This window comes from Ciconia boyciana, chromosome 13 (assembly GCF_034638445.1).
Source record: "Ciconia boyciana chromosome 13, ASM3463844v1, whole genome shotgun sequence".
NCBI classification, from domain to species: Eukaryota; Metazoa; Chordata; class Aves; order Ciconiiformes; family Ciconiidae; genus Ciconia; species Ciconia boyciana.
In genome coordinates, this window is record NC_132946.1 from 17,950,443 (window position 1) to 17,976,953 (window position 26,511).

Sequence of the window (26,511 nt, forward strand, 5' to 3'; positions counted from 1 at the left end):
GGGGTACTGGGATGTCCCTAGAGGTCACTGGGGCGGTACTGGGAAGCTCTAGGAGGCACTGGGATGTCACTGTGAAGTGCTGGGGTGTCTTTGGGGAGCACTAGGGTGGTACTGGGAAGCACTGGGGTGCCCCCACGGGGCATTGGGACAGTACTGGGAAGCTCTGGGAGGCACTGGGATGTCCATGGGGGGCACTGGGGCGGTACTGGAAGCTCGGGGGGGCACTGGGAAGCTCTGGGAGGCACTGGTTCAGTACTGGGAAGCTCTGGAAGGCACTGGGCTGTCCCTGGGAGGCACTGGGGCGGTACTGGAAGCTCTGGGAGGCACTGGGGCGGTACTGGGAAGCTCTGGGAGGCACTGGGCTGTCCCTGCGGGGCACTGGGGTGGTACTGGAAGCTCTGGGAGGCACTGGGGCGGTACTGGGAAGCTCTAGGAGACACTGGGATGTCCCTGGGAGGCACTGGGGCGGTACTGGGAAGCTCTGGGGGGCACTGGGAGGCACCGGGGCGGTACTGGAAGCTGTGGGAGGCACTGGGAGGCACGGGGCTGTCCCTGGGGGCAGCAGGAGGCTCTGCAGGTCCCTGGAAGAGCCGGGGGGCCTGGGCTGGCGAGGGGCGCTGCGGGGGCTCCGGGCTGTCGCCGGGCTGTCCCGGCACCCCCGCACGTCCCCGGGGACGCTGGGCGGCACTGTGGGACGCCGCTCCGGCCCCGCGCCGTTGCCGGGCAACGCCTGCCGACGCCTGCGCATGCGCAGGGCGGGCGGTGTCCCGGCGAGGACTACATCTCCCGGCAGGCTGCGCGGGCCGCGCTGTCCCGGCGTGCTCTGCGGCGCGGCCGCAGCGGGTCCCGGTGCCGGCGGGAGATCGCGCCGCCATGGCGGAGTCCGCAGCGGCCTCCCGGCCGCCGCCGGACGTGGACGGCGACGACTGCCTCCGCGAGTACCGCCACCTCTTCAGCCCCGACATCCTGGCGTGAGTGCCGGGGCGCTGAGGGCTCGGGGCGCCGGGTGAAGGGCCGCGGCCTGGGGGGCACGGCCTCTCCCGCCCGCGGCCTGCGCGCTGACCGGGGCCGCCTCGGCCGGGGGCTGTGCCGGGCGCTGGGCTCTGACTGTCCCTTTGTTCCCCAGGGGCCAGGTGGCCTTCATCACCGGCGGCGGCTCGGGCATCGGCTTCCGCATCGCCGAGGTCTTCATGAGGTGGGGGAGCCCGGCGGGGCTGCGGCCCGTGGGGTGGCGGCAGTGCCCGGGGAGGGCTCGCCCGGCCTCCGTGGGCGCCCGTGGGACAGCGGGGGTAGAAGCTTCCCTTGCCTTGAGGCGGCTGTGGTAACGGGGCCTAGAAGAGGTGGGGTGCGAAGGCGGGGGCAACAGAGCCGTCATGAGAGCTGCGGGCAGGAGATGTGGGCAGCCCTGCCTGCTGCAGGCTCTGAGGGCTCATGGGGGTGTGGGAGGCAGGGGCTGGCCCTGTCACAGGGCTGGCATAGGTCTCTAGTGCGCTGTGACTCTCCCCCTCTTTGAGTCCTGCAAGCCTGCAGGAGCAGCAGTTCCTCCCCTCCAAGGGCGTTGTGCCACCTCCCACCGCTCACCAGCCGAACCCCTGGTAATCCCCAGGAGTCTGAGGTGACCGTGAGGAGCCGGCACTGTGTGGTCCTTCTTACCAGCCCTTTCTTTGCAGGCACGGCTGCCGGACGGTCATCGCAAGCCGGAACCTGCAGCGAGTGTCGGAGGTGAGTCCGTGGGCTCCAGCGTCACAGGCGGCAGCAGGGAGAGCTCTGAATGCCTGGAAATCCTTCTGCCCTCTCCTCTGGATGGAGCTGGGAGCCCTGGGGGTAGTGCAACATGAGAAATGGCTCACCTGTGCTACCCTGGCCGCTCCCAGCTCCAAGTGCTCCAGCAGCAGCAGGGAGCGGTGATGGGTAGGACGGGTGCGGGTTTAGGGTGGGCTGCACCTACCGCGCCTCACAGTAGGGCTCAGTTCCCCCCGCCAGCTTTGGGAGTGTCTGTTCCAGGTATCGCATCGTCTTTTTGTTGATGAGACGGAGAGAAACAAACCGTGGTGAAGGTTTGTCAGCAGGGAAGCGGCAGGTCAAACTTAAATCTCAAGCCCAAGGTCAAACTTAAATCTCAGCCTCGAGTAGGGCAAGACCCCCTTGTCCAAGGGTTACGTGGGTTGAGGTGGGCACGCTGAGCCCCAGAATTTCAGTTATAGTGCATCTTGAGATGGAGGGTAGGATGCAGGTCTGGAGAGCAGTGACTGAAGAAGCTGTATTGGACTGTAGCTACCCTGCGGGTGGCTGGGCAGAACAAACAACCCCTGCGTGTCTGACCCCGGGCTGGAGTTTGGCTGATGGCAGTTTCCGTTCTTCACCGTGGCTTGTGCCATGGTCTGAGGCTGAAAGCAGCCAAGAGAGCGCTTTGTGGTAGCTGTGTGTGGAGTTCACTGAAATACAGTAAAGATCAAAATCGATGCTTGGGAGTGAGCTGGCATGACACAGCTGCCTCCTGGAGGGGGTTAGCGCTGTCATTTCATATTCCCTCATGCTCACGTGCCAGAAAACAAGCTGCGAAGCTCAGCAGCTTTTTAGTTCTCAGGGGCTGGGGTCTTCCGAGTACACAGGGACTGCTTTCCCAGGCTCTTGATGCTCGGTGTACGTGTGTGCTAGTCGGGGCTCAAAGCTTCTCGCAGAAGGGCCCGATGAGCCTGAGCAGGAACATGGAGCGTCGCTGGGCGTTGTGCAGCGTTGCTGCTGAGTTTGCACGTCCCCTGTGCTTAATTTGCCGAGGGGAGTCATGTTCTTAACAAGCGCCTCGGGGGTGGTTTGTGGCAGACGCTGAGCTGCAGAGCTGGCCCGCTCTGCCTCCTAGGCAGAGGCCCTGGCAACTGCTGGTCTGCGTTTGCCCTCTTGCCTGCTGACGTTTTTTGGATCTAAAGGTTAATTATGTCTGGGCTCATGCCAAAAATGCCTTGTTAGGGTCCGACCTTTGTATTTGCCCTGCAGAGATGTTGCTCAGGATGTGCTGTGTCAATGAGGTGACTGGGCTTAGCGAGTTGTGGCCTCAGGGCCAGCCTGGCATTCGGTTGGGATATGACTTGCAGGAGCTTTCTCTGGCTACCCCAGGGCTTTAGCTGCAGGTCTCTCCCCTGCCCACAGCGCTTGCTGTGTGCTGACAGGGACGTCGCTCCTGCCTGACTTCTTGCTCGCCTGTTACGAGGTCTGGGTCTAACCCTTGCTGAAGGAGAGAGTCCCAGGAAGAATCTCACCTCTTTTTTTTTTTTTTCCAGGCATCTGAAAAGCTGGTGGCAGCCACAGGCCAGCAGTGCCTGCCTCTGTCCATAGATGTCAGGCAGCCCCAAACCATTGCGGCAGCGGTGGATGAGGCACTGAAGGATTTCAAGCGGATTGACATCCTCGTTAACGGTGAGCTGCTGGAGTGGGCAGAGGGAAGATTTGGCACAGACTCACTGCTAGGAAGGGCATTTTCCTGCGTGGGGGTTGTGTTTGCCTGGTGTCTGGCTTCTGCTGCTTTGGCCTGGGAGCATCTGGGCAGCCCCTGGGAGCACAGAGGGGATGGGCTCAGAGGACGCAAAGACCTGTTCTTAATGCCTGGCCATCCGGTCACCCCTGCTCTCACTGCACCAGCACCCTCCTGCCCTCAGGCCGGCCGTGCTGCTAGGCACCCTGAGCCACAAGCTGTTTATCCCCTTATCAGGGCTGTTTCCACATGCTCTCCAGTCTACCCAAACCATATCGTTCACCGTCCCTCTCGCAGAAGTGCCCTGAACCTGCCTGATCTTTCCTGGCCCAGTCCTGACTCTGCCCCTGGCTGCTTTTTCTTCAGGTGCTGCGGGAAACTTTCTGTGCCCAGCCAGCGCCCTGTCCTTCAATGCCTTCAAGACAGTGATAGATATTGACACCATTGGCACCTTCAACACCTCCAAAGTCCTCTTTGAGAAATATTTCCGGGTAAGTGGAACCAGAGCCAGCGGACTTAGTGGAGAGGCTCCTGTAGGCAGGGGGTTAGTGTCAAACAAACTACACTTTGCTCCCGAGAAATGCAGGGAAGCGTGGAGGGCAGAAGGGAGCACAGCACCCGTGTACCCAGGGCTGTGCTGCCGGGCCTCTGCCACCCACCCTGCTCAGGTTTGGTCCCTTCCCTCCCAGGGATGGCAGTCCCTGTGCAGGAACTGGGAATCCTGCCTGTCCCTAGCCCTGGGGCTTTTGACTGTTGTGGCACCTTTCCATGCTCTGCCACCTGCTGTGGAAGAAGCTGTGATGTGCTGCTCCTTTTCCAGCTCCTCTGCTTTCTCTTGGCCTTTGCTTGTCCCCTGCATCTCCCGCCTCTCTGGAAGGGCCCCGCTGGCTGCCCCGGCTCAGTGAGGCTGGGTGGGCAGTGCTGCCCCGGTGATGGGTTAGCAATGCAGAGGTGGCAGCGCCCATGGGTGACCATCCCTCCTAGCCCAGCTCTCCTGTCCCACCACTCCCCTACCTGACCCCTTGTGCTGCTCCCTGTCTAACGCCACGTCTCCTTTCCTTCCCCAGGACCACGGTGGGGTCATCGTTAACATCACGGCAACCCTGAGCTACCGAGGGCAGGCCCTCCAGGTGCATGCTGGTACTGCTAAGGCTGCCATAGGTACCTAAATACCCCTTGCTGGGCCTCTGTGAGCTGTGTGGGGCCAGTAAGGAAGACGGTTCTTCCTGAATATTGGGATGGGAAGATGTCTTTGGGAGAGGTGAATATGAATCGGTGTGGTTACTATGCGCCTGGGTTTGGGATGAGGCTCTTCTGTCCCTCAGGGCTCTTCTAGGGCCCTTTGCTCTTGGCCAGAGTCTCCCGTGGCTTTTTGCGCCCCCCCCCCCAAGTTACTGGAATGGCTCTGCTCTCCATTTCTCATTCCTGTTGTAATCCCTTCCCAGAGGCCATGACTCGTCACCTTGCTGTGGAGTGGGGACCCAACAACGTCCGAGTGAACAGCTTGGCGCCGGGCCCCATTACAGGCACCGAGGGCTACCGGCGGCTGGGTAGGGCAACCTGGGGCTCCTGTGTCTGCCTTGGCGGTGGCTTGCTGACATCTGTCTGGGAGGGGACTGTGATGGACCACCAGTGCCATGCAGCTCGTGGGGCATGTGATGCGGCTGGGGCCGTTGCTGCTGGGCACGGCTGTCCTTTGACTCAGGTGGCACCTCTCTTTGGGGGAGCAGCCCTTCCCGCATCCTCGGTACCCTGCAGGGCACTGATTTTTCTCTGTCGAGTGGCAGCTTTTTGTGCTCTCTGACACCATGGCATAACATGCTCCCCCAGAGCTCAGCCTGGCCAGCTGCCTTGCCTGATGGTTTAGCTCTTGCAGTCCATCAGCGGAGTGCCGGTTCAGCCCTGAAGGCTGGGAAAGCTCTTGAGGTCCTGTCTTGAACTCACTGTTGCAGTACAAATCCCACTGCTGGGCTTGAGCTCCCCTCGTTTAACTCTCTTCTCAGGCCTTTGTCCCTGGGCTGTCCCCAGGGCTGTGCCAGGATCCCATCTAGGTTCCCTGGGGCTCTCAGCAAAGCCCCATGCAAGCAGTGCTGCAGTGTCTGGCAGGCAGCGGTGGTGGGCAGGTGGTCCCATGGTCCTAGCTGACTCTTCTGCCACTCTTAGGTGGGAAATTTGCTGAGGAAGCAAGCCAGTTCGACATGATCCCCCTCCAGCGCGCAGGGAACAAGACAGAGATCGCCCACAGCACGCTGTACCTGGCGAGCCCCCTCTCCTCCTACGTGACGGGCACCACCCTGGTCGTGGATGGCGGGAGCTGGCTGACCTCTGCCAACAACTTCCCCGCCTTGCTGGGTATTGCTTCATCCTCTGCTAAACTCTAGGTGACGTGCATTTCCCCCTCCGTGGGATTAGAGCAGGGCTCGTGTCAGAAACCCTGTTGCCCTGAGGGATAGGGGCATGGCTGCCATAGCAGTGGGTATGGCATTGCCTTCTCCAAGCGCCTTGGCCATCTTGTACCAGTACCAGGCTCTGCCCCTCCTGAGGCAGCTGCGTGGCCCATGCTTGTGGGGGAAGAGGGGGCAGATGCTGGGTGTCAGGGTCTCTGGGTGAGGGCAGCCAGCCCAGGTCCGGACTCGGCAGCACTTGTTCTCAAACCTTCCTCTGCTTTTGGGAAGGTGGAGCAGGGTCACCCCCCATGCTGTTGCCAGAGCAGGCACAGAGCAACATGGGGAGCGTCTCCGAGTCCTCGTGGACAGTCCTAGGGATGACTTGGGAAGGGCAGGAGAACTTGCTGGGTTTTTCCTCTGAGCCTGTGGCTGACGTGGTATCTCTTGTCGTTCCTGCTGGAGGATGCTTGTCTGCACACCTCTGAGTGTCCCCTGAAGCAAAGTGATGCCCCTCTTCTGTGCCCCACCAGCAGGACTGGGCACAGAGAGTCCTGACAGCTTCTGCCTCCCCTTTCTTCCTTGCATGAGTTATGGCAGCGTGTCTTGTCTTGCGGTTGAATTGCACGCAGGACTCGTGGTGGCTGCGTATGTCTGCAGAGGTGGGAAGGGAGCTAGCGCTGGTTTACTGGGGCCTGGCGCGTTCTGGGAGAGGGGTCTCCTTTCTTCCCCTCTCCCCCTGCTTGGGTCCCGCCTGGCAGCCTCCGTGAGCAGGGCAGGCCCTGGCAGGACTGTGTACCCACCTCCATGCTGTTTTGCAGATTTCTGGGCTGCAGGAGTAAACAAAAATCAATGATGGACAGCCTGGGATTGACTGATGGACAGAAATGTGACTGAACACTGCTGCTGTGGGACATCTTGGGGTGACGTCTCCCAAAGTCGGAGCCGATAGCTGCCGCCTCTGATCAGCGACTGATGGTGGTGGTGACGCTGCCGATCCTGCGTCGGCCTGGAGGAGGGAGCACCGGGGGTGCTGGGTGGGGAGCAAGCCCACCCCCATTCTGTGCTGTTGCTTTCTTCTGAGCTGACGTGGCTGACGGCGCAGGGGCAGTGCGGGGTGTGCAGGCTGTGATGTTCACTGTCCGTTTGTGCCCCTCCGAGTTGCTCTCCTGGCCTTTCCCGAATCCCAGGCAGTGCTGCCCATGGATATCCGTCCTCTTCCTCCCCTCTCCCCTGTCTCAGCCTGAGAGCTGCCCAAGACCCCCAGCAGCAGCTCCTTTTTGGGAGGGGGGAGTAGTTCAGCCCGTCTGGGGTTGAGATCAGCCTTCGTGCTGGGGGCAGCTCTGGCTTGGCAGCAGTAGCTCGCAGCTCTTGGAGGGGAAACAAGGACCAAGCTGGTCCCTGGCAGGGGGAATGGCCCCGTCCCCTCCAGGGGGGGTTCCCGGATGGGGCAGTGGTCCCCGGAGGCTGATGCAGCTGGGATGGCCCTCTCCCAGGAGCAGAGGTGGCGTGAGGTCAAATCCCACCGGAGCTGGCTCTGTACTGCTGTGGACCATAGCACTGCATCTGTTGGGAGCCCGAGATGTCCGGTTGTCTGTCCGGCACCCGTCTGTCTGTCACACCAGTCTCATGCTGTCTCCTTTCTTCCTACAGACACTACAGCTGAGGGTAAATCAAGGGCTAGCTGAAATTCAATGCTTTCCGAGCAGGGCGCTGAGCTGACAAGCCGCAGGGGCCGCACCGGGTCTGCACTGGGCTGCTGGAGCCAAACGTGTCCCTGGTGCCAGCGCCTCAGGGGACGCACACCGCTCGCGTGCAGCAGCCTCCTGCTGCTGACGGCAATTTTTAAGCTTATCCTGAATTCCGTGAAGCTTGTTTTCCTACTTGATTGCATTTCCTACTTGACAGTAGACTCGCCAGGTTTTGCTCCTTCCTCCAGGCCACGAATAAAGAACTGCCACCCTGAGCCGTGGCACTTCTCATCTGTCTGCCTGCGCAGGGGGTTGATCCTGCAGCCTCTGACTGCTTGGGGGCTCGGGAAGGTTTGCTTGTGCTCCTTGTCCTCTTGTGAGCTGGCAGCGGCAGGAGCTTTAGGAGGCTAATGCCCGTCTTTGGGCAGAGCATCGCTGCAGTAGCTCGCTGCTGCGTGAGCAAAGCCAGCCCCTGTGCCCTGCCGTGCTGACTGATCTGGGTGGTCCGAATTGGGCCCTGAGGGAGGACGGAAAACCACTGTTCCCACTAGCGGAGCCTTGTGCAGCCCCGGTCCTTGGTGGCTGTTGTGTCCCAGCGCTCAGGCCAGCAGTGCCTGGGGACCTGCCGCCTCCTTGGCCCCACCTGGCTCTGGGGTGGCTCCAGCAGCCGTTGGGTCCATCAGCAGAGGTGATGGGGAGGTGCTGAGGAGCTCTGAGAGACACGCCGACCCCTTCAGAGGGCTGGGGATGTGGTGCTTGGACGGGGGTCTGGGCTTTGTCCTTTGTCTGGGTGTCTCCTGGGATTTGCCTCCAGCCACAATATCCCTCTTCCCAGATAACAGGACAAGTATTTTCTCCTGGAGAAGGTACTTGTGTGATGTCTGTTGGTCCTGGCTGCCCAGCTGCAGTCTTCTGCTCTCTGACCTGCATCCCTTGTTCTGGGAGGGTCCACACATTTAACTGCGTCTTGTTTAACCATGACCAAGCGCGTTGAGGACTGTCCCTGCACGTAGTAACAAGACGTTACTGGACGTTAACAGACGTGGTCCCCCCTGGAGGCTTAGCTCTAGCCAAACCCCTGGCAGCCCCTCGGTGAGTGTGGGGGACGCAGAGATGCTTCACGGGCTCCAGGGGTGAATCTGTGCTGTGACGTGCTGACCTCGGGGGTGACACAGGGCAGAGGTGGAGGGAGAGCCCTGAGCCCACGGGGAGCAAGGTGAGGCTCCCACCCTCCCTGCAGCAAGGAGAGATGCACAAAGGAAAGGTGCTGCAGGAGAGGCGGCCCTGGAGCCGCTGCCAAGCCCAGGCTGTGCCACGCTGCTCCAGGCTCGGTGCTGAGCTGGGCTCCTGGCCCAGCTGGCACGGGTGCCACCCCATACGGTGAGGACGGAACTAGGCAGAGCTGCCTGCGTTGCCTGCTGGTGTGTGGAAACCTCCGTGGTGGCCACGGCCTGAGCGGAGGCTGGGGGTGTCGGAAGCAGGGAGAGCTCCTGCGCAGGGGCTCGGGGCTGTCCTGGCTCCATGGCCACCGAGGGAAGGGGGAACGCTGTGGGGCGGCAGCCTGGCCACGTGCCTCCAGCGCCAGGGGAAGAAAGGAGCTCTGAGCCCGGCCTTGATCGTGTCCTGGAGCTGCAGAAAGCCACGGAGGTGTGCAGAGCCGCAGCTCACAGGGTCAGGCTTGCCCCTCCAGCCCTGAGGGCACGTTGTCCCCCTGCCCGGCCCGGGCGGCAGCGAGCGCAGGCAGGAAACCTGGTCGCTTGAGCTGTCTGGAAGCTGGGGGAATTACAATGCCGAGGGGATTTTGCAGGGGACAGTTTAGGCAGATGTCACCCGGGGAGGGCAGCCAGTGCAGCCGTGAGCTTTCCTCCTGTGGGACTGACAAACGAGCCCCCTCCCACCCCAGAGAGCTTTGGGGATGACTAAGTTGAGAAAAAGGATTTGGAGTGAAGGTTTCAATCCTTCCCAGCGCCAGCCTGATCAGACAGGGTTTTTTTTTTCCTCCCTCCCATCCAGGGATGCTGCTGAAGCCCAGCTTTTGTGGCTGAATAAGCTGGGGCTCCCCAGCTTTGGGAAAGCCACGTGGGGTGACGCTTCATGCCCGCACAGCGTGTCCTGAGACGTCACGCGCAGCCTGGGCAGCCTGGCGACGAGGGGCCCTGGGCAGGGTCACTGCGGCCAGGGATGCTCTTGCTCGTCAGGGTTGCTGCTAATTATACCCAGGGGCTGTAATTCTGTCTGCTCGACCGGCTCACGGGCATGTTAGCAGGGTCGCCCCAGTGTGTCCCGCGGGGCTGATGGCTCGATGGTCCAGGCAGCGCCGAGCCCAGCAACGCGCAGGCAGCGCGGGAGCGAGCAGAGGAGAGCACGGCGGCTGCTGGGCACGGGCAGCCCAGGAACCTGCCGTCACCCCTGCACGGGAGGTGAAGGTGCAAACGCCGACGGGCCCCGCTGGCACGTGCACGTGCATGGGCGTGCAGAAATTGCCGGTGCCCTGAGCCTGCAGGCTGTAAGCCCCAAACTTGTTAATTAATTCATTAAAAGGACAACGCGCAGGCGGTGGTTTGCGCAGGCGCCCCGGGCGGAGCGAGGGGTGTGCGCTGTGGACCCTCACCGGCGGCCAACGCCCTGAACCCTCTGCTCGCTCTTTCCCCGTGTCGTGGCACCTGTTTCCACATGGTGGATGCTGGTGGTGGCCGGTTGCGCCGTGGCGGCCGAGGCCGGGCACACGCGGCGGCTTTCGGTGATGCCGAGCTCCCGTAACGGGCTGGAAACGTCAACTGCCGCGCTGCCAAAAGCCGGGGGTTCGTGCCGGTTACCGGCGGCCGTGCTGGCCAAGGGGGAGCGGGGCTGGCAGCCCCCCGGGGCGGGGGTCCGAGGGGCGGCCCGGCAGGGCGGCTGGCGCTGGGGCGGTGTGGGGCTGGGGGACGCGAGGGGCGCGGGCGGGCCGGTGCGGGTGGGGCGCGCAGGGCCTGCCGCGCGGTGACCCCCGGTGGGGCCGTGGGGCCCGGTGTGCGGTGGCCCCTGCCGCGCGGTGACCCCCGGTGGGGGCCCGGCCCCGGTTACCCCCCGCGGCTGTGCAGGCCCCGCCGCCCGGTGCCCTCCCCCCCGGAGGGGGGCGCGGGGGGCACGTGCTCGCGCGCCGCGTGGCCCTTCCCCGCCCGCCCCGCGCCGCGCACGACCGGGGCGGGGGAAGGGGCGGGGCCTCCGCACGGCCTCGCGCCGCGGCGGGGGGGGAGGGGGCCGCACTGGCAGACGGGTGACGTCACCGCCCCGGCTACTGCGGCGGCTACCGGCTGCGGCCCGGCGGTTCGCCACGGGCTGCCCCGCAGCGGCGGCGCGGGCGGGCGCAGGTTGTTTCTCGGCGCCGCCGCCTCTCCCCGCCCCCCCCGCCCCCGGCCGCGGGGAGAACCGCGTCCCCCCGGCGCTCGCAGCCGCCGCTCCCGGGCGGGCGGGGCGGGCCGGGCCGGCGGGGCCGCCCCCGGTGGCGGCGCGGCGGGCGGGGCCGACGCCGCCTCGCACAAAGCCGTGTGCCCGGGCGCGGGCGGAGCTACGGCTGGGATCGCACCGGCACCGGCATCGCCGCACCGGTACCGGCACCGCCCCGCCGGGCGGCCGCGATGTGAGGGGGGGATGGCCGCGGGGCATGGCCGCCGGGCAGCGGCGGGGCGGGCGGCGGCGGCGGGCGCTGAGGGCCGCCGGTGAAAATGGAGCCGCATCCGCCGGCGGCCGTGCCCGAGCCCCCGCTCCCCCAGGGGCCGCGGCGGGACGGGCCGGGGCCGGAGCCGGAGCCGGAGCTGGAGCCGGGCCTCTGGGCACCTGAGGCCGCCGAGCCCGCCCCGGGGCCGCCGCCGTGGTCCCCGCCGGAGCAGGGGGGCTGCCCGGCGCTGGAGGGCCCCGCCGAGCCCCCGGCCCGGCCGGAGGAGGAGGAGCCGCGCCTCCGCCCCGTCTTCGACGCCCTGGACCGCGACGGCGACGGCTTCGTGCGCGTGGAGGAGTTCGTCCAGTTCGCCACGGCCTACGGCGCCGAGCAGGTGAGGCCGGCGGCTGCCCCGGCACCGCGCCCGGGCCCACCTCGGCCCCCGGCCCTGTGGGGCCCTGTCAGGCCGGGGCCTCCCCTCGCACCTGCCCGGTGCTTCCCGGCCGGTGTCCACGGGGCTCCGTGCCCCGGGTGCCCCCCAGGGAAGGAGCCGCGGCCCTGGGTGCGAGGCGAGTCGACGGCTCCCTGCCGCGGGGCCCCGCGGTTGGTGTCACCCACTGGGGAGCCTCCACGCGAGGCCTTCGGTGATCTCCTGTGCGCTGAGGCGGTGATGGGCGAAGGTGGCTCACGTCGGCGGCGGCAGCCCTCGGAAGAGCTTTTAACACGAGCGAGGGCAGCGTCTGCATCGCCGGCCTCTGGGTCGTCCCTGGTGAAGGGCACGCGTGGGCTTAAATGGATGCAGGAGGTACGGAGGGAGCCGTGCGAAGCTGCAGCTCACGTTTTCCAGGTCCCAGCCCGCTGGGAAGAGAGCATCTCGGGAGCGCTGCTGGGAGCCCGCGTCCCCTCTCTTTGTTCTCCATCAGTAACACATTTGGGTTTGTCTGAGCAGCTCCCGTGTGTAAGGGACCAGCAGCGAGGTCCCGGGATCTCAGGCTGCTCCTTGCTCCCCTGGCTGCTGAGGGTCCCTGCGTGGGCTCGCTGGCAGTGCGCTGAGCATGGAGTAGCTCCCTTATCTTGGGTTTGACAATCCTGAATGCGCTTTTTTCTCCTTTCTGCTGCTTTGTACCACGGTGAGCTTGTGTTTCCTTGCAGCACATCAGATGCAATGTAATTTGAAGCTGCCTGGTATGACCCAAAATGGAGAGAGCTCTAGCAGCCTACCAGGGGATGGAAATGAATTTGTTGACCCTTTGTATGTTGGCCTCTGCTGGCATTGCTACAAGAAAAAAACATTTATTTTTTAAGGCGTGCAGGTATTGTTATGAAGTTTCTATGTGCTCACCCAGGAGATCGGCTTTAATTCTCTAGCTGTAGCTGCTGTGCGTGCATTCAAGTGGCATGACAAAGCAAATCATCGCGTGTGAAGGAGTGTTTTGGTGGAGGAGGGTGTTTTTATCTCTGTCCTTATGGTAAAAACATCTCTTACAGATAAAACAGAGGCATTTCTTTTAGAAAATACCTCTATAAAGTAACTTCTTTGTCAGATCGTTGCTAGTAAGAGGCACTGTGTGTGCAGACGGTACTGCTTACTGCCTCGTTGCATGATTAACCAGGTAGCGTCATGGCACCGGGGGGGAGTTACAAGATCATCTCGGCAACGCGCTCCTGCATCTGCCGGGTGAGAGAAGCTTTATTCAGCGTAAAGCCTCTGACCTGCATCTTCCCACTGTGGTCCGGGCGCTCTGTGCTGCTGCGCGTCCCACCCCGTTGCTGTTGCCGGCAGAGAAGGCAGAAGCAGACGGTCTGTTCACGTCGGTGTGCGAGTCGCTCTGCGGAGGCTCACAGACCCTGTGTGTGATGGCCATCGCTTCGGGGCGCGGTGGGAACTTACCAGGGGACCGTTCGCCTTAGCATGCCTCTCCCTGCGCGTTTGGTACGGAGCAGCCCAAGTACGTGGGAAATAAGGGCAGGCAGACCGTGTGTGCGTGGCAGGGGATTGTGGTAGGTGAGTCCGGCATTCGTTAGTGCCGGCAGCATGTGCGGCTCAGCCCAGGCCTGCCGCTCCGGCCCCACACAGCGCCTTGTGCCTTGGTTCTGACATGGGAATTGTGCCAGAGCTTCAAAGGTGTGACAATAAGCCTGTAAAGGGCTTTGAGATCTTGGCCTGAGGAGTGGTTGCAAACTGTTAAGGTCTCTCCTAAATTGAAGCAGGATGTCCAGGGAGGTTTTGTGCCACTAACAGCTGTCTGTTTGTATGGACGCAGCTTAGAAGTGGTTGTCTGCAGGCTTCTTGCCTTGGCTGTCCCTTTAAAGTCGCTTGTTCCTTCCCACCGAACACAGCTACTAGTAACGCTGTCCATGCTGACATACATTATGCTTTTTAGACACATTTATCTTCAGCAAGAGACTTGTATAGCTAGCTCTTGGCGTGCAGAACAACTGTCTCTCGGCACAGCAAGTGCTGAACACCCTGGTGAGGTTGATGTGATGACGGCTGAGCCAACAGGTAATGGGCACCCCAGGGAATGCAGCCTGGTACCTTTTGCAGAGGCATGCCAGAAGAGAAAAAGGAATGTTTGTGATGCCCCTGCGTGCATTATTGCTAGCCTGCAGCTTAGAAAAGCAAGAAGGTGCACTGAGCGTGAAGAAGGGGTTGGTGATGGGGTCTGTAAGCTCCCAGCAGGTGTGCAGAGTAAGAAAGGGGGGAGTTCTGGGGAAGTTTCTTGACCTATTTTGTTTTAAGCAGATGTAACTTGGGGGTCTTTTGAAAACTGGAAATCCAGCTCAGGTGAAAGTTAAAGGGTAGGAACATCGCCAGGTGGGTAAAGTGGTGTTAAGATGGCTAAAAGGAAACTTAAAGATGCAAACAAAGGTTGTGCTGCAACTGTGAAGCTTGCAAGGGAGGTGCCAGGGTTTGATGGCTCATGAAGGTATCGGGTAGCAATCGGCAGGGAGTTAACTAGGAGCAAATTCCAGTCCTCTTACTATCCCTCTTGCCTAGCAAGAGGAGGAGGTACCTGCTTCCTTTTCTTCTCCCCCTCCTTCCTCCTGGCTTCTGCCCGCACGGGTGGATGCTCGGAAGGTATGCACGGGGTGGTGGTGGAACAAACTGCTAAATTTAAGCACAGCGAGTCACTGCAGCCAGCTGATTCATCTCAGGGTTCGGAGAGGGCTGAAGGGTTAAGGAGAGCGTGTGTGTGTGACCACATGTACTGGCGAGCTGGAGAGCAGCAAGTGTCTTTAGCGTTCAGTAAAACACCAGAGGCATTTATGGGCTACTGAGCTCAGTGCTGTCAGATTATTTGGCTGAAACAATTATTAGCTAAATGTCAAAGGGAAGAGACCAACTGGCATTTATTCCATAAAAATATCATGATTGTGATTTTCTGTTGTGATTTTTTTTTTCTCTGCGTGATGAAAACCATGGGTAGAAAAACTGGGGGGCCTGGGAGGTGGTGGTTTGTTTTTTTGCTTAAGTAGCTTGGGTTGTTGAAAGACTGCCTTAAAGAGCATCATGGTTGTGGTATTGGCATTGAAGTGCTGGTGCTGCCTAGGAGAGATCAAGGCATGGAAATCTAAAGACAGCTTGTTCTTCTCTGAAACGATAGAAGTTGATAGGGATTGAGGCTATTGCTAGTACCTTCATAGTAAAAGGTGCATGGAAGGGATGAAGTAAAGGGTGCATGGAAAGGATGTGCATGAGGTCCCAGCAGCTGGGGGTGACACCCCTAGATAGGGGTAGCCTTGAGCAGAGAAGATGCAGCCATGTGATGGTCCTCCAGCGATCTGTAACGGGTGGCCGTTTGCCAGACACGGACTGTTGTGGCACTTGAACAGCTTGCTAGGACCCGTTACATGCTCTGTGGAGTTGTAAACAAGCTGCGGGGGGGAAAGGTCTTGAGGACGGCTTGACTTTTCATGCAAAACCTCTGGTCCGCTCACCAGCAGCTTGCGAGGCAGTTTATAACAGCGTTGTGTTTTTATTGTCTCCTTTCCCTCCCCTTTATCGCTACACTTCACCGGGGATCTGATGCTCCCTTGGAGCTGCTGTGCGTGCTGTAGCAGCAAAGGGGGCTCCCGCTGGCTGGTACCCAAGGCTGGAGTAAGGCTGGTTTAGACGGCGAGGCAGGAGGTAGAGGCACATCTTGCATAACTTTTATGTCACCTTGTAAAGCGAGGGGGGCTGTATCTTGCAGTTCTGTGGCTTATACAGAATCTAAGGCCATTGTGCAATATTTTTAGAACAGCAAATACATAATTTGTTTTGCCTGTTGCACTGTGTCTGTCCGATTGCAGTGACAGAGGCCAAGCCTTTTGTCACTCGATTTGTTACTAGCTAGGAACGTAGGGTTGCGTCGGGACGGAGGAGAAGCCATCCTGCTGGTCTTTGGGGTTTTTTCCTTTTTTGTTTTGATCCAGAAGACAATTGGAGGTGGGAAAGCCTCTTGCACCACATAATCTCGCTGCCTCTGCTCAATTAAGAGAAGTCCCAGAGTTTGTCAAACCTATTTTCAAATGCTCCAAGCCCTACGGCATCTCTGCCCTCTGTGCTCTGACAGAGATCTTCTGCCTTTTTTCTTCTCTTGATGGTCATTCAAGCTTCACTTCAGTGTGCTTTGTTTTGCTTTCTTTAACATTTACATCTTTCAAGTATCTGTGCTTGACTACCAGCCTTCCTCTGCCCTCACATCAGCTATCCTCAGCTGAGCTCTCCCTATTCAGCTTTTAACTTTTCCTTGTGTGATGACTTGTGAAGCTTTTTATCAGGTTTCTTGTGCTTTTCTGACCTTTTCAGCTTCTTGTAATGAGGTGCCCAGCCTGAGCTGAGTGCTGCAGAAGAAATTGCACTTTGGCGATAGCAGGTGTCACTCCAGACAGTGGCTGCAGAGAATTGTGGGGTTTATTTTTATTTTTAAATAGAACAACCTACAAGATTTGGCAATTACTTTCTGGAATGGAGTCTGGATAGTGTCAAACTACAGCTTTTTAGTGGCTCCCCCCCAGTGAATCCAGGCTTGCTTTTCCTGCTCACCTCTGATGGATCCCTTGGGAATTGCACACAGACCCTGGATCAGATGCTTCTTACCTCCGGCATAGTCCTCTCGGAGTTGCTGACATCGCATCTGATCTTGGACACCCTCCCTGTTCCCCTTAGTCTGCTCCCACTTCCCTGTGAAATGTAATAGTTTGGATCACTGTCATGAGGAAACCTCAATTTTTTTTTTTTATTTTTTGAGGCTTCTTACACCCTTTGAGCAGAGGAAATACTAGCTTCGCTTATAAAGAGATTTCTAAAATGATCTTGCATGGATTTGCAGGCCATGTAAATGTGAGTGAAGCTTAAATTGCCTCCAACTGTGTTGCCACTGCTGTACCTTTCGGGGGCTTTAATTGCTGTTTAACTTTGGGGTCTGCTATTGAGAGTGGAGCTGGGATTTGCAGTGAGGGTGATACTGTATATAATAGGTTTGAGCGTGCCTGTGGATACGCTCATGCATATGTGTCTTGGAAGAGGAGTGGATCTGAAATATTTTGCTTTCTTTGACTAAGGGCCCAGTTTTTCACCATAGAAATTCATGGCAAAGCTGCTTGTTTTGCTGGTTCAGGCATGAGCCCTTCCTCGCCTCAAATACCGGGCTGGCTTGGCTGGGAGCAGACCGCAGGGCTCAGTCTGCCTCTCTCCGCCTCCCTCTTCAAAGGATGTTTTATCGTCATTAATAACACATCTGTATTCTGCGGGAGCTCGAAGATGGGAGTTTTTCTTTCTCCCTCTGAGAGGAAAACACTTCCAAGCCAACATATTTCATGTAATGTATTTTGGGTGAGGCGGTTGCCGGTTAGCTGAAAATGGAATTTGCAAAGAAGTTTATTCATTTGTAAATGTCCCAAAGACTCCAATAAAGAGATAATTTCTGTGCTCCTGGGTTTTTGCTGCTCCTCTTAAGTTTTGGCTTGAAGCTTCTTGAAGGCGTCTCTTCTTGGAGTGGCTGGGAAGGCCTAGGAGCGTATCATACCACAGACAGATCTTTTCAGTGATATGTTTCGTACTTACATTTGCGGCCGTAATCAGATTGATGGCTTATCTGGGCTGGATCAAGTCTGGCAGGACCGTGAGTACTCAAAGGCATGGTTTGTCTGCACGGGCTGGGAGGAGGGCGGCGACGGTAATTTTATCCCAGCTACCAGTTTATTTAAGAAACCTTTTTATTCTTCCTTTCTCCTTCAGATTGAGAATACAGCTGTTGCTGAGCGGGGTGTTGATTTATTTTAATTACAGATTTTGATAAAAGTTAGATGTGTTCCTCTGGAATTTGAGATCATTTCTGCAAATAAAGAAATGTTCTCCCCCTCCACTTCCCAGAAGAAAGAAAAAGCGTCAGTGCCACCTTTGTAGAGTTGGCAAATGCTGTGGGCCAGGAGGCAAAGGCTGGATTTCTAGGGAATTGGGGTGTGGATGCGGTACCCAGTAATCCCCAGCTGGGAGGCCAGTTTGTACTGGGTAAGTGCTGCTGAAGGCTGGGTCAGGAGCCTTAGCAAGTAAAAAGGACCCGATCTAAATGTTTTCAGTGTTTGGGTTTTTTTTAATTATTTGTTAAAAATACTTGCAAGGGCTTTTCCTGAGGTTGGTTGTTTATGCAATAAAAATTCTTCCAAAGTTTTGCTTAATGATTGCCACACTGTGTGGGGCAGCTTTGTGTAAGATAGAGGTGGATTCACGAGAGGCTTTCTCCCTTCTTAGGAGCAGGATATTTTCTAAGGCTATGACTAATAAAAATTGGATTGGGGTCATCATAATTAACAGCCTGGAATATGATACTGCACCACAACATGGTGATTCGGCTCTTTTGGAGTCATTTTGACCTGATATTGCTTATAACTGAATGCTCTCAAAGCATTTCAGAGTTGCTTATATCATTATGTAACTCAATACAGCCAGTAATTGATAGTCATTACAACAATTGCCTACATAATTTCTCTCAATTTTGTTCTTGTTTTGACTTTCATTTGCTGCTTGTTGTCAGATGAGATCCGCTTTGAACCCAGCGTTTTTTTTTTTCTCCTGGCTTTCGATTTTTGCAAAACAAATGACTTCCCATTAGCCACAGCCTACAGCCCTGCTTGGGCAGGGTGATCTGCTTCTGTGGGCCGCCCTCGGCTTCCGCTCTCCCCTGGGACCATCGGGTTCCCAGCACTAGAAAGCTGCTGGTACAGTCCCCGTGAGAGCAGGCAATGGGATGGGGGTGGACCATGGCTTGCTTTTCCCTATTTCTCCTGCCTGGCTCCATCCTTCCAAAATTCTGCTTGGGTTTCTGGTGTAGGGCACAGGACTGGTTCCTCCACGTGAGCCTGGAGTGAGCAACACCAGCCTTTCCTTCAGCTTGTTTGCTTAAATTCAAACACCCGTGGAAAATGTGGATACAACGCTGCCAGACTGGTTCTGGTGAGCTTCTCCTTAGCAGCAGCAGTACTTCTCTGGAAGCACATTTTATCTGGCGTGCTGGGGTCAGGGGAGCGCGGTGCCAGTTAGGGATGCGGCAGAAAGAGTTCCAACAACTTGAAGCTTAAAATGCCATCTGACTCATCAGGTCCCAGCCGATGGTTTGGCAGGAAGGCACATTCACAGGGATGAATAGGATTAGGTAGTGATTGAGATCTTGCTACTGTGTTCACATCGTGAAATGTGCCTGCTGACACAGATAGTGAATTTGTCCTTGGGGAATTGTGCATTTTGTACTTTCAATGACTCTTGCGGTCCCACATGCCAAAAGCATTTTCCACCTCCTCTTGGACTATAATGTGTGTTTTCAGTGCTGCATTAAGCTGCCTGGAACCGCTCTCCTCACGGTGCTTTTTCGTGACATCTGCAGTACAGCTGTTTGCGTAACTAGCCAAACCAAGTCTGCAAGACAGTCATGCTTCTCTAGTTGTGCAAGTCTGGCAGACCCCCCAAAGCTCCCCTCAGCCTTCATTTTCCACTTTAAAAGCATTGCATCTTTCATTCCCCTCTCAAATTGATCTTTAACAGGATGCTTCTGCCTAGAGGAGGTCTGTGCTGAGCTGTGCGGCCGCGTTGCTGGTGGCAGCAGGGCTGTGATGGCCTTGAGCATCACTGGTGATGCAGGTGGAGGCAGGTCCACGCACGGCCGGGTTGTGATGATGGTGAAGCACGCGTGGGATGCTGCTGAAGGCCGATGCTTGCCACTGGTGCTGCTGAGCTGTAGGTCCAGGTCTGAGGCTTCCCAGCAGAGACAGGACTTTAACTGAACACAGTGGGAGAGACATCATGGATTTCAGAAGGCATAAAAATCACTGTTTCTTAATACCTTTGTGTGTTTCTGTTTGATAGCACGAAGATACTGGAATACCTACAGGCTCAAAGGGAGCTCATCCTCCATACGTGTGACGGGTCACAGTTAATATCAGTGGTGCCTGGCACAAACCTTGTTTTGGGACCCCAAAACATTCAAGCCCAAGGAACAGCCCTGAAGATGTAATGGGGCAGTGGAAATGCCAGCTCGGGCCTTTGGCATTGCTCTGATTTGGACAGAAATAGTTTCTTCTTCCCAAACTTTGGTTCGTGATGAGGCTTCCCCTCCTCTGTAGAGTCACTGCTGGAGTTGGTGTGGGGCAGAGAGTAAGTTATTAACGGCCTTGTGGGTTGTGGGGGAGGAGGGAAGAGGAGGAAACATGACCAAGGGCAGCCTTGGGCACAGCTTCCTTGCAAGCTGCTGCTGTGGCCAAGCTCGAGCAGATGGTGTCTGCCCCGCAAGGGGAAAGCAGGCTGAAAGTGAGTTTAAGCAGAACTCAAATCAATGTAAGTGGCAGTAGGTACTTCAGCAGTACTCTGCTGTGGCGGTTTTGGGGCTGGGCTGGGGTTTTTCTCAATGGAGGTGAGGAAGAGTGAGCCCTGGTGAGCTACGGGTCTGGGACGGGGCTCTACCGCTCCTGGTGTGAGGCTTCCTTATGGCTGTGAACATCCTGGCATTGAAGCCTGCTTTGGCCCTCATTTTGGTTAGGGTCTTTCCCCTTCTCTAGGGATAAAACGGTTCTTAAAGCAGACATACACGTGGAGGCTGCCTGGGAGAAGGTCTAGGCTGCCTGGTGCTCGGCGTGCTCTGAGCACTGCTTCACCCCGGCCGGCTCCTTACGTTGTAACAGCAAAAAACCCTTGTAGTAGAAAGAAATACCAGCGATACCAAACTGCTGAATTTGGTTACTGAGTGTTACTTTGAGGTGACTAATTTATCTGAAACAAGCAATTGAGTGGCAGTGGTATTTGATGCAAATTTGAGTGCTTGCTTAAATGACACCAATTCTGGTGTTGCTTGTGTGGGTCCTGGCTCTGGTGTGTCCCCAGCACTGCAGAGGCCACTGGGGTCCTGGTATGGGACAGTGACAGCGCTGGGGATGTCCCGTGGTGCTGTACGGGAAGAGCAGTGCTGCTGTCTGCGTTACAAGGGTTGGTTGCAGCCAGTGGCCGGGGTTTGTTTGCAGGCTGAATGTCCCTCTGTTAGGCAATGTTGTGCACAGCCTGGTAGTCTTCTGATTGTTTTAATAATGCATTGTAGTTCTTCAGAAGAAAGAGCTACTGTTCCCTCTGCTACAATATCCCTTGGTGAAATACCAGTAGTGTTATGTTGAGTTTGAGTCACTGCTACTTCTGAGAAGGAGGAAGACTGAAGGGAGAGGACCTGGTGCTGGGAGCTCTGGCAAGACTCAGCAGAGCCGACTGCCGACAGCCCTGTGGAAAATCCATTTGCCAGAGTCCAGTAGGAAACCGGGCTCAAGCAAAATGCGCAGGAGGTAAAAGGAGCCCAAACCAACAGTTTTTAGAGAACAGAAGCTGTCAAGGGCAGGAAACAAATGGGGAGTGTTTGCTGCGGCGGGGCGCAGGGCATGGTGCCGGACCAGGATGCACGCAGCTGCTTCGTGGTTGTGTGGTCCCGAGCAAATGCGGCATGAAACAGGGGGCTGCTTGAGGGGCCCTTCTCCTGTGTGGGGAAAGTATAGCTATGTTGTAAGTGAAACTCTTCTAATGGGAAAATAATGTTCAGTTCCACTTCGGCTTTCAAAGCTGATCAGGACCTTGTGGCTTTTGCCATCGCCTTTGGCTGCAGAGGGATTAAAAGGCATCTGCTGCCTCCCTTTTGTATGGCCAAATTCCTTATTTTTTTCCAGGGGAGTGGCAGTTCTTCACCATGCTCAGTCTGTGTGTGTGAGGAGATTACAGCTGGGGGAAAAAATAAAATTTGGATATCCTTGTGGAATATTTTTTTTCCTATGCCTGCTAAATGGATGCAACAGCTAGCTAATCCTCTCCTGGCTACTTGCAGCGCTGGGACTACTGTGCTGGCAGGAGCACAGCAGAAGGATGCAGAAGCAAGGCTTGCGGGAGGCTACTTGTCCTGAAAGGTCCAAGGGAGATGCTGGAGACCTTGGTGTGCAACAGGGAATTTGCTCTTGGACTTTGTGCTGCACCTCTTTGGGTTCTGTGGAGCATCTGTCCCTTGATGGCGTCGTGGGGACAGGCTGGCAGCATGGGTGGCGTGGCAGAGGTATGGCGGATGAAGGAGGCATGCTGGCAGGAGAGGTAGGAGTGAAAGCACGGAGCACAGAGGCAGGTCCCTTGTGAAGGGCAGGTGACTTGGCTGCCAGCCTGGCAGAGACCTGCAAAGCCGTGGTGGAGCGTGGGGAGCAAAATCCAGACCTCTTGCTGCTCCTTTGCTTGGAGGACCTGATGTGTGCTGGGCATGGTGAGATAGCTGGGCACGTGGTGGTCACTGGAGAAGCATTAACGTTGTCCTGGGTGTGGTTTTTGTTGTTGTTTTGTGAGGCTTGTAAGCCCGGTGCTCACAATCCCACCCTGAAGTTCTGGGATTCTGAAGCTATGCATTGCATCTCAGCCTCTTCTCCCTTCTGAGAATCTACCTCTCAACCTAGAAACCGTTCTGGGCTTCCCCCTGCCAGCATGTCTTTGTGTACTTGCCTTTGCACAAACAGCTCTTTCTGAAGGCTGCATGAAGGGTTGCCAAAAGGAGGAAAATAATTTGAAGCAGTTCTAAAAAAGAAATGAGTCTTTATGCTTTGCTGGTGTCCTGGTTTCAGCTGAGATAGAGTTAATTTTCTTTAGAGTGGCTGGTATGGGGCTATGTTTTGGATTTGTGCTGAAAACAGTGTTGATAACAGAGATGTCTTAGGTGTTGCTGCACTGGTCAAGGACTTTTCAGCTTCCCATGCTCTGCCAGGTGCAGAAGAAGCTGGGAGGGGACACAGCCAGGACAGTTGATCCAAACTGCCCAAAGGGCTATTCCACACCATATGGCCTCATGCTCAGTATATAAAGCTGGGGAAGAAGAAGGAAGGGGGGGACATTTGGAGTGATGGCGTTTGTCTTCCCAAGTAACCATTACGCGTGACAGAGCCCTGCTTTCCTGGAGATGGCTGAACACCTGCCTGCCCATGGGAAGTGGTGAAGGAATTGCTTTGCTTTGCTTGCGTGCACGGCTTTTGCTTCCCCTATTAAACTGTCTTTACCTCAACCCTCGAGTTTTCTCACTTTTACTCTTCCGATTCTCTCCCCCATCCCACCGGGGGGGAGTGAGCGAGCGGCTGCGTGGTGCTTAGTTCCCGGCTGGGGCTAAACCACGACAGCTGGTCTCTGAATCAGGCTTGCTTGTATTATGATAAACTTAGTTTTGACAGTCTGGCAGGCTCAGTCTGGCTGGGGAAGGCGAGTTAGTTGTCTCACACTTGGCTCTCTAATATTTAGCTGCCTGGTCAGGGACTGGCTTGTGTCTTGCACTCACCTGGGCTTCATCTCTGCAGCCCGAGAGGCTTCTTGGGCTTGCCAAATTCCCAGGGTTTGCAAGTTGAGAGATGCACCTCTCTGCCCCCTGCTTTCATGGTGTGCTTGTTTGTGCATTGGCAGCAATAGGATTCTCCTGTTTCTGGTTATGACGATCTTGTTTTAGAGCTCATAGCATGTACGTTGTATTTTGGAGAGGATGCGTTAGTAAAAGCGAGTCCTGAGCCAGTGAGAGGATTTATTCTGGGATATGCCATGGGGTTTTTGTGCTGCTTTCTAACCTGGTTGGGATGAAATGGAAGCAAAAGCTGCAGTGTTGGATTTGTAAGCCCAGACAGTCTGTTCTGTAACCGAACAGCCCCCATCACAGAAATACCTGGGTTGGTTGCAGGGGACTTCACATGAAACTAGACCAGGCACTGCAAAATGTTCAGCATCTTAAAATGCCTAGTCCTCAGTATGTGCCCTCCTGGCGTGTTTTATTGAGTTACTTGTTGTCTGTTCAGATCAGCTCTAAAATCCTGCGTAGGCTTTCTGCCCCAGTTCTGTGCTCCGGCAGGATGCGGCCGTCCCGCCTCGAGCCCGGGGTGACTTCAGTCGTGGTGCTTGGCTCTTCCCCCAGGGGTGGCTCCAGCCTACATTAACGCATGTGTTTTATGTAAGAAGTAACCTGGCACTAAAGCTTTCTTTTAAATCTAGTCTCCTGCCTCTGAGCTGTGTGTTTGGAAGGGTGAGAACAGGTTTCCCGTGTCATTAGAGGAACAAAAGCTAGAAACAAAGCCTTGGATGTTTTGGAGGGTGGAGGAAGAATGCTTTTCAAGTTTCATTAAAGAAATGAATATGTTTATAGTAGAGCGTTGCTGCTGAAGCCTTTGAGCACTCAGGTAGTGACAGGAAATCTGGAACACTGGAGACAAACGCAATTAAATCTGGATAAAACCATTTCAGTGTAACTTACGTTCCTGTTAATGTTTCCAAACCATCCTTGAAGTTGTTTCTTTAAATATGTTTTTACGCTTCGGTGACAACAATCGATGGACAATTTGGAAATACGCATACTTGACGTTTGTGAACACACTTAAAAATAGACAAAGTGAGGCTCCTGAAGCTGTGGTGAGTGTAGAGGTATTACGGCTGCCTGCAGATAAGCCTTGGAGCTGGTAGGGTTAGTCCAAAAAGGTCCTGTACTCACGCCTGTTGCGTAGTACAGACCAGAGGAATTTCTACCAGCAGGTAAAAAACCCAAAACTGCCGAATGTGAGTGATCTGGGCTGGTGAAGACATCCTGCGGTTTGGCTCCGCGCTATGTGCCGAGGGCCTGGCTGGCTGGACTGATTTGTTCTGGTTTCTTGTGAGGGTGGGCAGGAAGGGTCTGGGTCCTCAGGCTTTTCTGGCTGCCAGCTCTTTAAAACAAATTCTGGCTTCTCTTTCTTCTTCCTGTTGAATTTTGAGCATTGGAAGGAAAGTCTTTTCCTTTGCACGCTCCCGATGTGTATGGCACTCAGTGGCTTTGGGAGCGAAACGCAGGAGACTTGCTCCTCTCTGTCAACTTTGGGTCTCTTCTTGGTTCCCAGTTGACTTGGAGACTTCTTCCTTCCCCTTCCAAAAAGGGAAAGTAATAGTTTGCTGGGGAGGGAATTCTCTCCGGTTCGTTATGTATTCACATCTCTCTCCTCAGTATTTCCTGTGCCTGCAGAAAGAGCCCGCTGACCCTGGGAGAGGCTGGCGGGCAGCATCGTGCCTCGGGGTTCAGGGCCAAAGTCGACTGGGTGCAAGACTGGTGTAGAAACTGCCCAAAGGAGGTGATATGCATCAAAAGTTGATGACATGCCAGCTTTTCTTTTGGATAAATAGGGGGAAGGAGGATTTGTAAGGCAAGTGGATGTGTTAAAAGGTGAGGATATCGTCGTCTTGGGAAGGCAGGAGAGGAGGGGAGCTTGTTCCCATTGGGGAACTTGCTCGGTTTGTTTCAAGGAAGCAGTCAGACTGGGGCTTCTCTCGCTTGCTTTGTGGGTGATCCCTCTCCCATTGCAGTTCTTCACATACTTGCAGGCTGATAGAGAACCATGGGAGGCTTATTCCCCTTTTGCCTTATGTAGTAGGTTTGATTATTTATTCTGTAGCACAAGAGATGAGAGTAAACCAAGCTGAATCTTTTTCTTTGTCTCCTTCTCAGAAAGATGTCTTTATTATTGGTTTCAAATACTAGACTGATAGCAGAGGGCCCTGCAGCGTATGAAGCCTCTGGGACTAAAGTGACAACAAGGACAGGTGGACCCATGTGGGCGCAAGATTAGGGATGCACGTTGCACAAAGCATCTTCACCGAGTGGTGCTTATGATGGACCTTTAAACAGAGACTTGACCAGCCACAATCTGCCTGCTGATCTCCTCCTGGAGCTTCTGAGAAGGCTCAGAGAGCAACACGCTCGCAGCAGCCCTGGATAAGTGCCACCACTTGCGAAATAAATAATGCAGCTCTTGCGCTGCTTACTCACAATTGACCAGTGCTTCTCCCTGTAATGAGATCTGCCCCCTCGAGGGTATTTTAAAGGTTAGTTAATTAGGTGTAATTGCAGCAGAATAGAAACCTGCTCTGGGGTTCTGCCCGCTTTCTGTAGCGCCAGATCCTTTAACAAATTACAGAGTCAGTTCCTATAAACATTGCTGGAGCCGGTGTAATCCTGAGTTATCAGCCTTCCACTCAGCCTGCTTGTTTACGTTGTCGAAGCAGCAGAAGTGAAGTGCTGGAAAGGGTGTTCCTGGCTTTGGGATCGGTGCGACTGTGGTTCAGGTCACAACAGCGTTCTGGGAAATGCGTGGCATGAAGCAACATGAAGTTATGCTCACGTTGTCAGCATGTTAACGTTCTCTCAGCACCCGGCACGGGGGGGATAGATGTGGTCTTAACCCAGACAAATGCTGCATTAACAGGGATCAATTCATTTCAGCTGATCATGTTGCAACCTATTGATTTAGCGACTGCGCGATCTAAAGGGAACGGCTGTATAGGGACAGCTATGTCTTTGGCAAGTTGCACAGCTGCTCTGGTATTTGGTTGCAGGAGGTTCAGCAGTTCCGGCATGTTTGCACATTTCCCAAAGATTAAAAAATACAACTACTGACTTCTGTAATTAGCACTTAAAAATATAATTCTTTTTTTCTTGAAAGGATGGGTTTAGCCTTGAGAGACAAAGTGGGTTTTTACAGACAAATGAGTACATTGGCTCATACCTTCGATTAAATGCAGAGGGTAGAGATGCTGCATCCACCTTTGCATAACCATGAGAGATTTTTATATCACATATGCTTGCTCTGTTAAATTCCCGTGTACCACTTCAGGCCAAAGGTCTGGCTAAACATAAAGAGGAGAGCATCTGGCATGAGCCCTCTCCTGCACTTTAGAGTATCACTAGCTGAAAATCCCCTCTATTCGGCAGTTACACCAAAGCAGCACACAGCTTTCTCTCCACTTGAGTTCGGGGATTGTGTGACTTGCAATACTGTTTTCCCCCTCAAGATAAA

At 55.9% G+C, this 26,511-nt stretch overlaps 2 protein-coding genes across 6 annotated transcripts in view; both read left to right on the plus strand.

Moving 5' to 3' along the window:
- The first annotated feature begins 811 nt into the window (after window positions 1–811).
- DECR2 (2,4-dienoyl-CoA reductase 2) lies at window positions 812–7,819 on the plus strand. 3 transcript variants are annotated; one of them, XR_012045055.1, is made up of 10 exons: window positions 812–971; window positions 1,127–1,195; window positions 1,671–1,722; window positions 3,279–3,414; window positions 3,836–3,960; window positions 4,537–4,630; window positions 4,915–5,019; window positions 5,633–5,821; window positions 6,675–6,890; window positions 7,507–7,819. XR_012045055.1 is itself a non-coding variant. In XM_072878621.1 (9 exons), the coding sequence occupies exons 1-8, from the start codon at window positions 874–876 to the stop codon at window positions 5,848–5,850; spliced, it is 897 nt and encodes a 298-aa protein (XP_072734722.1). In that variant the 5' UTR covers window positions 812–873; the 3' UTR covers window positions 6,675–7,819. The 3 variants fall into 3 exon arrangements, 2 of the variants coding, with proteins under 2 accessions (XP_072734722.1, XP_072734721.1); XM_072878621.1 differs by having other exon boundaries at window positions 5,633–5,850; window positions 6,675–7,819; XM_072878620.1 differs by having other exon boundaries at window positions 6,675–7,819.
- A 2,992-nt stretch (window positions 7,820–10,811) lies between these two features.
- The window catches only part of RAB11FIP3 (RAB11 family interacting protein 3), an 80,821-nt gene continuing 65,121 nt past the window's right edge, over window positions 10,812–26,511 (plus strand). The window contains exon 1 of one of the 3 annotated variants that reach the window (XM_072878612.1): window positions 10,812–11,575. In XM_072878612.1, coding sequence (XP_072734713.1) covers window positions 11,249–11,575 — 327 coding nt within the window. In that variant the 5' untranslated portion in view covers window positions 10,812–11,248. The remainder of the gene's footprint in view (window positions 11,576–26,511) is intronic. The other 2 variants (XM_072878614.1, XM_072878613.1) reach the window with 2 other exon arrangements.